Genomic DNA, 11,833 nt, shown 5'->3' on the forward strand with positions numbered 1-11,833 from the left:
GCAAAAAGGACTAGCCTAGGATTCCGGATCCTAGTAGCTAGGTTCTAACTTTGTGTCTGCCAGAACAGCTTATGTGAGGCTAGTTAAGTTAAATGACTGTTAAGGTTCTTCCCTCTGAAAACCTGAGCCCTCATGTGTACATGTTTTTATATGCAGTTTGTCTTTATTATCTCCCGTTGTGAGCTTACATATTTTATGAACAGTATGAATGGGTCGTAATGTAGTTTCTTCCCACACAGTGATTAGTTGAGGTTATTAAAGGTGCTACCAGCCAGGTACTTCTCACTCTGGTTTTTAAATTCATTTCAGGTAGGACCTTAGGTGCTTTCTACAGCCTTTAACTCTCTTTTGCTAAAGGTGCTGAAGGAGAACTAAGAAGTTGAGTGATGAAGTGCAAGGCCATTGACTCAATTCAGGAAGGGATCTGTGTTCTGGTTCATGATACACTGCCAAATAATTGGTCGTTAATTTTTTGGTCCTTGGTTTTCTTAGCTATGCCGTAAAAGGATTCAGCTGGATCTTACCTAAGATACCTTGTTGCTCCACCACTGCATGATTGAATTTATTAAATAGAGTGCCAGCCGCCCTTGTTAGGTGGCCTTGAGAGCTGTTATTTAGAGGATTGCTGCAATGGCACAAGAGATGTATTTGGAAAAATCTAATCAGTGAATATTAAGACCATTCTACTTGTCAACTACTGTGCATGTTTTATGTCTTAACTTTCATATTAAGCCTAGGAGGTAGTTTTTCCTTGTGTATTTTATAACTATATAGACTGAATCATAGACAACTGAACTAACTTTCCCTAAGTCACTAGGACCATTAGGTGGCAGAGGCATGATTCAAATGCTAGTCCATTTGATTCCGAGTGCCTCTCAGCCCCCATCGCTCTGCTTTAGTACTTAGTAGTGGGCAGCGTAGGACAGTAGAAAGGGCAAGGGCTTTGGAACCATCTAACTTCGGTTTGAATCACAGCCGTGCTACTGACTGTGTAATCTCTAGTGGATGACTTCTCAGTCTTAGTCTCTGTTTTCGTATCTCAAGGTTAACACTGACCTAATGGTGACGATAAAAGGATAAAGTGAAATCACATGCAAGAATATGTTTTTGGATACATAACAGGCATTTATTAATGGAAGCTGTTAACATTTTAATTGTTTACATATTCATCATCTATATGCTTGTATTCATCATACAGTGTATTTTTTGGCACAATTGTTATGCATGATGCACTGCTGTAGGCGTATTGGTGGTTAAATGAACTCTAGTATGTGAGAGTTTACAGTTAGATAACAAATACATAGAGTGGAACTTTTTAGGATAGTTATTTTATACCCATTTTACAACTTTGGAAATTAGTGTTCCGAGGTAAGGTGGCTTTCTTGAGTAATAATCTACTGCATTTAACATTAGTTAATAATAGTAATTATTTACATGCCTTATGAATTAGATTACTTCTAGACAATTTACAGAATTGTCATGTACATCTCTGATTTATTTGGAAGAAAATGTGATAGCAAGGTTGTATTTCATGTAGACAAAGTGTCAGATGGAGAATACAATAGGAAGTACTACATTCCAAAAGATTAAAAAATCCTTCCTACTAGATTTTAATCACTCATTTTTTCTGAAACTTGTAGAATATTTAGTGATTTGCTTTCCTGACTGTGTTAGCAGATGTCATCATACCCCTAAAATTCCACTATTGGTAATAATCAGGCTTCAGTATCTTTAAGAGTAAACCTCCTCTGGAAATTTAGAAATGCCGTAGAAAACACTTCAGTGCCTAAAGATGTGTTTTGTTCCCTGTAGAAAATTCTTTGTTTGACACCTCCTGTGTGGAAGTTACTTTTAACCTATATTTTTACTTTTGTATTTTACAGCCCTACCTCATTCTTTTGACCTTTGTGTCAGAGACACCTCCAGCAATAGTGGAGTTGACCATTTTGAGTCAGCATCTGATTTGTTTTGAATTTATTGGTTTCTATGCATCAAATTCATTTATACTGTTTTTACTTACAGTATTTGGTGTGACATTAGATAGCTCAAAGGGTTATTTTATGCTTTCTGTCCACTTCTGTCTATAAATTTTGCTTTCACAGTGCAGTCAGCAAAACTAATGGGAACCATGAAGCCACTTTTCTCTTTAAGAAGATCATTTCTGACGTTTGTAGTTGGGCCAAACTTGATCCCCGCTCCAAGCACCTCAGAGCCATTGCAAGGTTTATCTGGAGAGGGGCCACCCTGACTTTCTCCTGCAAAATAAGATTTGGGCTTTCAGGTCACCAAGTGTTTGCTCCTGATTGGTTCTCATTAAAATAAACTCTGGACAGTGGTCCATGTTTTTATTATTGACCTTTGATTTTCTTGAGGTTGAAGAGGCATCCCTTTAGAATGACAAATTTTTTCTTGGAATTTCATTAATAGAATCTTACCTGTAATAATTATATAAAAAAGCAGTGATTAAAAAAAAAGAGCAAGTTACTGGTTAAGAAAGCTGGATTATGTTCTTGATACTCCAGTGACATATGACATTTACTTTTCTTAAACTAAAATTTAAGCCTCTCTCATTTCCTCACATCTTCGTCTAGAATTTCATCCTCAACTAGAGTGGCTTCATATACAGGTCATGTGATAAATAGAAACTTAAGTGTATATCATTTGCATATATTGCAGTTATCCTATACTTACTGAGCACCTATTATATCCCATGTATTGTGTCCATTCGATTCCTACGAAACCCCTGGAGGTGGCGATTGATAATTGTCCACTGTTAAATTGAGGAAAGTTAATTTCAGAGAGGTTGCATTATTTCCTCAAAATCACATTCTTAATAAGTAATAATATAGTTATTTCTGCTAATTGCTTGTCACATACTAGGCGATTTGCTAAATGCTTAATGTGGACCATCTTACTTAACCTCACAGTACTTTTATATTATTCTTGGTTCCCAAGTGAGGAAGCCAGCACTTTAGGTCTTATGTGACTTTGCTCAGGTCACCCAGCAGGTAAGAGGTGAATACCAGTTTAAAAATCAAGGAAAATTTTCATTTCTGAGTTCACCCTCTTACCCATCAATATATTATTATATTGCTTTGTGACTGCTACAATGTATAAAAGCTCTGAATTATATCTCAGGTCTCTTACTCTGGAACTTATTCTGTGTGTGCTGTGGCCTTCACCCTGTAGTTAACCTGTGCCCTCTATATATTCCTCCTTAAAAAGAATGTTAGAAAATGGACTCCAGGCCAGGCGTGGTGGCTCATGCCTGTAATCCCAGCACTTTTGGAGGCTGAGGCGGATGGATCACCTGAGGTCAGGAGTTCGAGACCAGCCTGGCCAGCATGGCAAAACCCTCTTTCTACTAAAAATACAAAAATTAGCCAAGTGTGGTGGCGCGTACCTGTAGTCCCAGCTACCCAGGAGGCTGAGGCAGGAGAATTGCTTGAACCCAGCAGGCAGAGGTTGCAGTGAGCCGAGATCACACTGCAGCACTCTAGCCTGGGTGACAGAGCGAGGCTCTGTCTCAAAAAAAAAGAAAAGAATAAAGTATAATGTCGCATCCATGAAAAACACACTTTTGGTTTAATGTCTGGGAGCCAGTTCTGTCCTGTATTAAGGGTCATCTTTGGTATAAATGGTAGTTTGTGGGCTTCCTAGAACCAATTATTGGTTTGTGTATTTGAGAAACGTGATTCCCTGTCACGTGTCTATTAGAATGCGGTGTTGCCTTAGCAGGCAACAGAGTTGATTATTAGGATAGGCCTTCCTGCTGCTTTCAAATCAGACTTCTGAAAGTTACTTACCAATTTTGAGATAAGCCTTAGTAGGAACTTTTTTTTTCTTTTATTTATTCTTTGATCTTCCTTGTAGGTTGGGATAATTCTTCACTATTCCACCCTTGCCACAGTACTATGGGTAGGAGTGACGGCTCGAAATATCTACAAACAAGTCACTAAAAAAGCTAAAAGATGCCAGGATCCTGATGAACCACCACCTCCACCAAGACCAATGCTCAGGTATCGCATATCTTTGTTGTATTATCTTAAAGGTTAATTAAGTGTTTTGTTTGCTTTCACTGAAGCATAATCATAAATTATAACAAAATTGCTGAGTGGATTTTGGGAAGTAGAGCGGACTTGTATGCAGGACTGCCTGGTTTTGAAAATGGCTGAGGCATCCTTCCCGCTGCGAGTCCTCAGACAACTTCTGTACCCTCTCTGAGCCTTCCAAGATCATCTCAAAAGTGTGGGGCTGAGTCTCCCATCCTCGAGTTGTGAGGAAGAAATGGTAAATGGGCAAAGCACTTAAGAGGGCATTGGCCATATAATCGGCTCTATGAAACTGTCAGCTGTTTTTATTTCCTTGAGGTCATATGTCGTACTCAAGTATGTATCAATTTAATTATTCTGTGCAAAGGACAAAAAGACTTATATGTCTTTCCTATCCATTATAATATGTAAAAAAATGGTAAATGGATTATCATGCTGGATGAATAAAATCTATCAGTGATGACCAAGCTTGTTGAATACCTGATATGTCACTGGCCCTGGGCCAGGGATTTGGAGAAGACCTCCTTGCCTTTTGGGAGTTTATAGTCTGCAGGAGGAGACAGGCATGAGCACTGACTGCGCTATGTGAGAAGCATAGTGGAGATAGGTTCTTTGAAAATGTAAAGAAAGAAGCCATTAATTTTGGGGTTGGGGGGTTGTTAGGAAATGCTGGACCACTGGCATGAACTTCACTGTGATCAGGACAAAGTGTAAAAGTGAAGAGTGAGCTGAGGCAACCTTGAGGAATGCAGTTTGGCTGGAGCTTCAGATGTTTGGTGTCAAGTAGCAGGAATTCAGGATGAAAGCTGGCTTTGAGGCCTTGTGGATCCTATTTAAAATGTGGGCAACCACTGAAGATTTTTAACTAAGGGAGTGGCCTGACACGGTGTCATTTTAGAAGGATAGCTATGGCTCTAGTATGGAGTATAAATCAGAATTCCCAAGAATAAGGAATTCTGCTGAGGTTATTAGGGCAGCCCCCATGAAGACCAGAACAGTGTCAGGGAGAACAGAGAGGAGGACACAAGTTTGAGAGGCTTGAGGCAGTTTCTTTAGGATTGATGTCCAGCTGGATTTAAGAGTTGTGTGAGGGAGAGAAATTTGAAGATGACTGCAAGTTGTCTATTCTAGCTAGCTAGCTAGCGTGCCTTCACAGAGGGTGTTTCCATCAACTGAGAAATAGGAAAAGCAGAAACGACAGGTGGGCGGGGGAGACATGAAGAGGGGAAACGGGGTGGCAGGCTCATCAATACTTTCTTGTGGAATGTTTACATTTTTTAGAAGTCCAGGGCTCAGCAGAGAGGACAAGCTAGAGATTGTCTAGGAGGAGCAGGAGACATTTCCTTATGTGGTCACTGAAGCCATGATAATGAATAGGATCTCCCAGGGAGAAGTTAGTTAAGAAAAGAATGATACTTGGACCATATTAATGTTTAATAGATGGGCCATGGAAAAAATCACTGGATTTTTGGCTGCAGAAAGAGAACACCCGAGAACATGGAAGATTTGGGGGAGAGTGAGCAGCGGGGGTGCTCGGTGGCCCCAGAGTTAGGTTGTAGGATGAGATTTGACACCTCCCTCACTTCTATTAAGAGAAATGAGAGATGATGGTGTTTGGCTCAGAAACTTGGGAATCTTAACCTTAAGCAGCATTTCTTTCCTATAAGGTTCTGAGAAGAAAAAGAGTTAAGGAAAAGGCAGCTGGTGCTTCAAACTCTCTGCAGTCCCCAAATGACACACAAGTATCCTCTTTGCATTAGACAGCTCAAGCTCCACCCTCTAGCCCTGCTTCCCCGTATCCTTGAGCTTAAGGAAGCCTGAGCAACACTGCTGCCTGCCTGGAGGGTGGGACACGAGATTTGCCCATGAGACTCTTCTGACCCCAGAGAGGACATTTTTAGCATCATGGTGGTGAGTGGGTACAGCCGACAATAAGGTGATAAAGGCAAGGAAGTCGTGGTACCAGTGTTTGCAGAAGGAAGAGAGAAAAGTAGTGGCAGTTCAATGAAAGTTTTAGAAGATGGGGAAACTTGAATATATATGCTAGAAATAAGAAGCAGTAGAGAAGATTTTAAAGATGCAAAATAGGGTTATTTGATAACAAGAAGACCAGGGGTGGGGGGCGTTGAAAGAAGACAGAGAGGGTGATAGGACCCAAGATTAATTTTGGAAATAATGCTTTCTTTTTAGGTAAGAAGCAGATGTGAATTAGTATAGCAGGAAGAAGGGGAAGGTCACATATTATTGGCATCTCTCTAATCTGTGGAATAGAAGGCAGAGTTATAGTTTTATAGGGTAATTAGTTTTCTTTTCAGCAGTACTAACATCATGTTAAAGGATTTTAGTAACTAGGTATGATGAAGAAATAATATATGGACAAATGTATCACAGATATTGCCTTTATCCATCCAGTGGAAGATTTGGGGCTATGTCTCAGGAAGGAGCAAACGCAAAATTAAGATTCTGACTCACCCAGGACGGAAATTTCTTTTCAGAGAGATCAAGGAGCTCAGAGATGACCACAAAGTTTTTCTTTGTAGGACCAGTCACTGCTCTGTTTCAGTCAGTTTTTATTGCACCATCATTTCCCTTGCTGTCCCCACCTCTCTTTGGAAAAGGGGTCAGATAGGGCCTCTGCACTTTGTGAAGCTGCTGGGATCCAGATACCCTTCTTACCTCAATCTCAGTGGACTGGGGATGAGATACACAGCAGTGGGCAGTCCTGGGACATGCAGGCTGAGCTGAACGTTAGTAATTAATATGTCATTACATTTTTTGTGTGAAGTATGGCACTTTTCAGTTCACCAGCTGAATCTAAAGCCAGTTCCCACTACAAAAAAAAAAAAAAAAAAAAAAAAAAAAAGTAAGCTGAAGTAAGCTGAAATCCTACCAGCAGGCGCTGAGTGTTACTTTGCCTGTCCACAAGGTGGCAGAAGCTGATCAGCTTTCCTCTATTCGGAAACTTAACTAGACCTAGTGCTTTAAAACAAGAAATCTAAAAAACAAAACAAAAACACATTACTGCTAATAAATCAGCCTCCCGATCTTAACTCTCAGCTTATTATTGGAATAAAGATAATAATTAATCTTCAGGGAATGACTTGAAGTATTGAGATATTATGAGAGATACACGTTAAGAAATGGAATGATGAGTGTTTTTTCCTGTGATTCCTCCTTCTAGATTTTACCTAATTGGTGGTGGTATCCCCATCATTGTTTGTGGCATAACTGCAGCAGCGAACATTAAGAATTATGGCAGTCGGCCAAATGCACCCTAGTGAGTATTTTATATTCTCTGTGTACTTGACCCAGTTGTTTCTCTTTTAAGTATTTTCTAGGCATTACAGGTGATTGCAATTTCTTAAATAATTTGTTGAAACATGTAGCATCGATCTGGTTTACCATTTTCTTTTCCAGTTGCTGGATGGCATGGGAACCCTCCTTGGGAGCCTTCTATGGGCCAGCCAGCTTCATCACTTTTGTAAACTGCATGTACTTTCTGAGCATATTTATTCAGTTGAAAAGACACCCTGAGCGCAAATATGAGCTTAAGGAGCCCACGGAGGAGCAACAGAGATTGGCAGCCAATGAAAATGGCGAAATAAATCATCAGGATTCAATGTCTTTGTCTCTGATTTCTACATCAGCCTTGGAAAATGAGCACACTTTTCATTCTCAGCTTTTGGGGGCCAGCCTTACTTTGCTCTTATATGTTGCATTGTGGATGTTTGGGGCTTTGGCTGTTTCTTTGTATTACCCTTTGGACTTGGTTTTTAGCTTCGTTTTTGGAGCCACATGTTTAAGCTTCAGTGCGTTCTTCATGGTCCACCATTGTGTTAATAGGGAGGATGTTAGACTTGCATGGATCATGACTTGCTGCCCAGGACGGAGCTCATATTCAGTGCAAGTCAACGTCCAGCCCCCCAACTCTAGTGGGACAAATGGAGAGGCACCTAAGTGCCCCAATAGCAGTGCGGAGTCTTCATGCACAAACAAAAGTGCTTCAAGCTTCAAAAATTCCTCCCAGGGCTGCAAATTAACAAACTTGCAGGCAGCTGCAGCTCAGTGCCATGCCAATTCTTTACCTTTGAACTCCACCCCTCAGCTTGATAATAGTCTGACAGAACATTCGATGGACAATGATATTAAAATGCACGTGGCGCCTTTAGAAGTTCAGTTTCGAACAAATGTGCATTCAAGCCGCCACCATAAAAACAGAAGTAAAGGACATCGGGCAAGCCGACTCACAGTCCTGAGAGAATATGCCTACGATGTCCCAACGAGCGTGGAAGGAAGTGTGCAGAACGGCTTACCTAAAAGCCGGCTGGGCAATAACGAAGGACACTCAAGGAGCCGAAGAGCTTATTTAGCCTACAGAGAGAGACAGTACAACCCACCCCAGCAAGACAGCAGCGATGCTTGTAGCACACTTCCCAAAAGCAGCAGAAATTTTGAAAAGCCAGTTTCAACCAGTAGTAAAAAAGATGCGTTAAGGAAGCCAGCTGTGGTTGAACTTGAAAATCAGCAGAAATCTTATGGCCTCAACTTGGCCATTCAGAATGGACCAATTAAAAGCAATGGGCAGGAGGGACCCTTGCTCGGTACCGATAGCACTGGCAATGTTAGGACTGGATTATGGAAACATGAAACTACTGTGTAACATTGCTGGGCTTCCTAGGCAGAAATTCATATAAACTGTGATATTCACATTCCTTTAAGCTATGAACATTTAAAAAGTGTTTACAGCCACCATAGGGATTCAAAAGAATTTGGAATAAACTTTGAAGTTTTGGATTTTACTTATTCTTATCTCCAAATTGTTACTATTTTTTAGGATCTGAAATAAAATATTTCTAAAATATTGTTTTAGTTGTCAAAGCACCAACAGTACATTTTGGGATGTGAAATGTAATTTCTTGGAATCTGTAATTTGTACTTAACATTTCAGGCTTGTATTTAATATAATAAATAGGTGTTTGTTATTGTGTCAATCTGTTATTTTTATATTTTACAATACAAGCATTTAGTTCTATTTTAATGAAATTAGTGGTTTGGGGTATTTTAATTAGAGTTACACATAAGTCAGCTATATATATATTACATGGTTAAGTGTATGGATTTTGGCACGTAAATCAAAGTGATTTTTGGGTTGCTGTATTTTGTAGGTCTAGTTTTAAATGCTACCAGGTTTTAAAAGGATCTCTCAGGATGTTTTTTGAAAATGGAAATGCCTACAAAACTTCCCACATTGCCTTACTTTTGCGTTATTCCTTGGATCCTATTAATACTATTTTCAACATGGTTGTGGCCTTTTCATTGCCTTATATTTGGGCTTAAGTTTCTTACTCTTTTTGGTGGGGCCAGGTGGGGGTGATTCCTGCACAAAAGTTATTCTTGAATGCAAATGAAGAGCTACCATTTAAGGTTCACATTCTTCAATATTGGCTCTTACGTTGATTTTATTTTGTACTTAAACACATAAAGTTCCTTAGATTCATGCTGAAGTACTGATTAAATCCCATTCCAGAATTCTAAAAACAGCTCTGCTGCAAAAGTTCTCACAGGTCTTCGCTACACTGCAGTCTAACCCATCTCCAGTTCGGAGTCTCGCTGTGGTTCCCAGTTCCCTCGTATGCAAGACAATGTCTGCAAAGTTGACACAACTTTGATCTCTTTTCAGTGGAAGTCTAAAGGTTTGAATCAGATTGGATTCAAAAGTACATATTCAAGAAATGCTAAAAAGAATCAAGCCGGTTAGCTTAATAAACTTCAAATTCTGAGAGATTAACTGCTTATGTACAGAGAACAATTCTCTGAGCCATCCTGAGATTACCCATTCTAGTGTAAATGTTCACTTTTCACTGGGTTACTGCATTAGAAATGTTATTTTGCTTGACAATAATAAAACCGATAGTTCTACTTAAGCCTTTTAGCTCTGAGTTTTAGAGACGTTATTTTATGGTGGGGGAAATAAAGCAGCCAGTGAATAGATTTGGATATAATTCCTGGTTTATGGTCTCCTGGTAAATTGATGTATTATGTTCAAGATGGTGTTTGGAAATGACAAAGATAAGCTAATAAGAAATGGAGTGAATAATTCTTATTTATCACTGATTTTTTGTTTGCTCAATGTTTAACCTGTTTGACCTGCTGGTCAGCTGTACGTAGGGAGATAACTTTCTTGTTCTTCTTTTTCCTGCCTCTGCATAGGAAGTGAGGAATTTTCCTTCCTGGAAGATGTTGCCCATTCAGCAAGCATTTATTCATTTAAACATGCCTTATTTTAGGTAACAGAACAGGTGCTGGCGGTGGGGAAGGACTGGAAAAGAAATCAAACACTTGGAAGAAGATGGAGATTCTGCTAAAAATGTTCAAGGGGATTTTGTTACTCATAGCGTGGAGAGTGATGAGCGATCACTTACTCATCCTTAGTACTTCAATTAGAGTTTTGATATTTGTATATAGGAAGTGAGTAATGTATTCTCCCCACATTTGTCATTTATGATTTATAGCTGAGATTCTCTATTTTTCATAGAATTGTAAACTGTTAACAGATGTTTCAGTTTTCTTAGAGATCAGCATGATCATTTTCCTAAATTAAAAAATTTGACAACTAAGATCCAAAGAATTTCTGGCTTGCTGGACATGCTGGCAGGTTATACCATGCCCACGGCTAGAACCATGTTTGCCAATGCCAAGGCCACCGTGCTTGGCAACACATTTCATTGCTTTTACAGTGTTTATTATCTATAAAATTGTATCAGACTTTATTCTTATCCTAGTTGTTTTGAGTTTTAGTTTCATAATAAAGTATAGTTGGTTATATTCTGCTTAAGGAAACAGTTATGGTTCTTTTATTTCATGACAGTTTTTTTGTTTTGTTTTTAGAGTTGAGGTCTCACTCTGTTGCCCAGGCTGAAGTGCAGTGGGGATCATAGTTCACTGTAACCTTGAGCTCTTGGGGTCAAGTGATCCTCCCACCTCAGCCTCCTGAGTAGCTGGAGCTACAAGAACAAGCCAGTAGCCTGGCTATTTTTCTTTTTATTTTTGTAGAGATGGGTCTCGCTGTGTTGCCCTGACTGGTCTCAAATTCCTGGCCTCAAGTGATCCTCCCACCCTTGCTTCCCAAAGTGTTGAGATTATACATATGAACCACTGAGCCCAGCCAAAAGTTATTTTCTTAATGTAAACATTATATCTACAGATTACATATATAATGTTATATACTAACCTGCTTTTTAGGTAACAATTAGAAATTAGATTTGTGTATGACTATTTTTGTGGCTAGATTTATATACTAATGTAAATGTATATTAATATTTCAGGTCATTAATAGGTGGCAACTGATTTTTAAATCTCAGGATATTTTGGATAAATGTAACAATGTAACTATATGTTCAATATATTTATATTAGTAATATATACAGATGGCAACTTAGGTTTAGATGCTGATTGGAATCTATACATAGGTCTCATTATAGAGAAGCAAAAATGTTAGAACAGACTTACATGTTTCATGTATTGAGTTCAGAATGCCCAAACTGAAGTTGGTTGAGAACATGCAAAATTAAGAAGTAAAAACATTAGCTGAAAACATCTGATGCAGGAATTAAACTAAATCATCAAGGTAAGTGAGGCGTACAACAGCAATCCAAAATTTAAAACAAATCTTCATTCTGTTTTTCTTTTTGGATTCCAGTAATCATTTAGTTATCTTAATATTGACTCCAGTGCTTTTATCTGATAGGTCATTTGATTGTTCATAATCACTTAAAGATTTT

General features: G+C 39.0%; 1 protein-coding gene across 2 annotated transcripts in view; it reads left to right on the forward strand.

The window, feature by feature from the left end:
- The window catches only part of ADGRA3 (adhesion G protein-coupled receptor A3), a 130,783-nt gene extending 121,742 nt beyond the window's left edge, over positions 1–9,041 (forward strand). The window contains exons 17-19 of one of the 2 annotated variants that reach the window (XM_032135627.2): positions 3,874–4,019; positions 7,234–7,329; positions 7,470–9,041. In XM_032135627.2, coding sequence (XP_031991518.1) covers positions 3,874–4,019; positions 7,234–7,329; positions 7,470–8,712 — 1,485 coding nt within the window. In that variant the 3' untranslated portion in view covers positions 8,713–9,041. The remainder of the gene's footprint in view (positions 1–3,873; positions 4,020–7,233; positions 7,330–7,469) is intronic. The other variant, XM_032135628.2, reaches the window with a different exon arrangement.
- Positions 9,042–11,833: the final 2,792 nt, after the last annotated feature.

This window comes from Hylobates moloch, unplaced genomic scaffold (genome assembly GCF_009828535.3).
Source record: "Hylobates moloch isolate HMO894 unplaced genomic scaffold, HMol_V3 SCAFFOLD_17, whole genome shotgun sequence".
NCBI lineage: Eukaryota > Metazoa > Chordata > Mammalia > Primates > Hylobatidae > Hylobates > Hylobates moloch.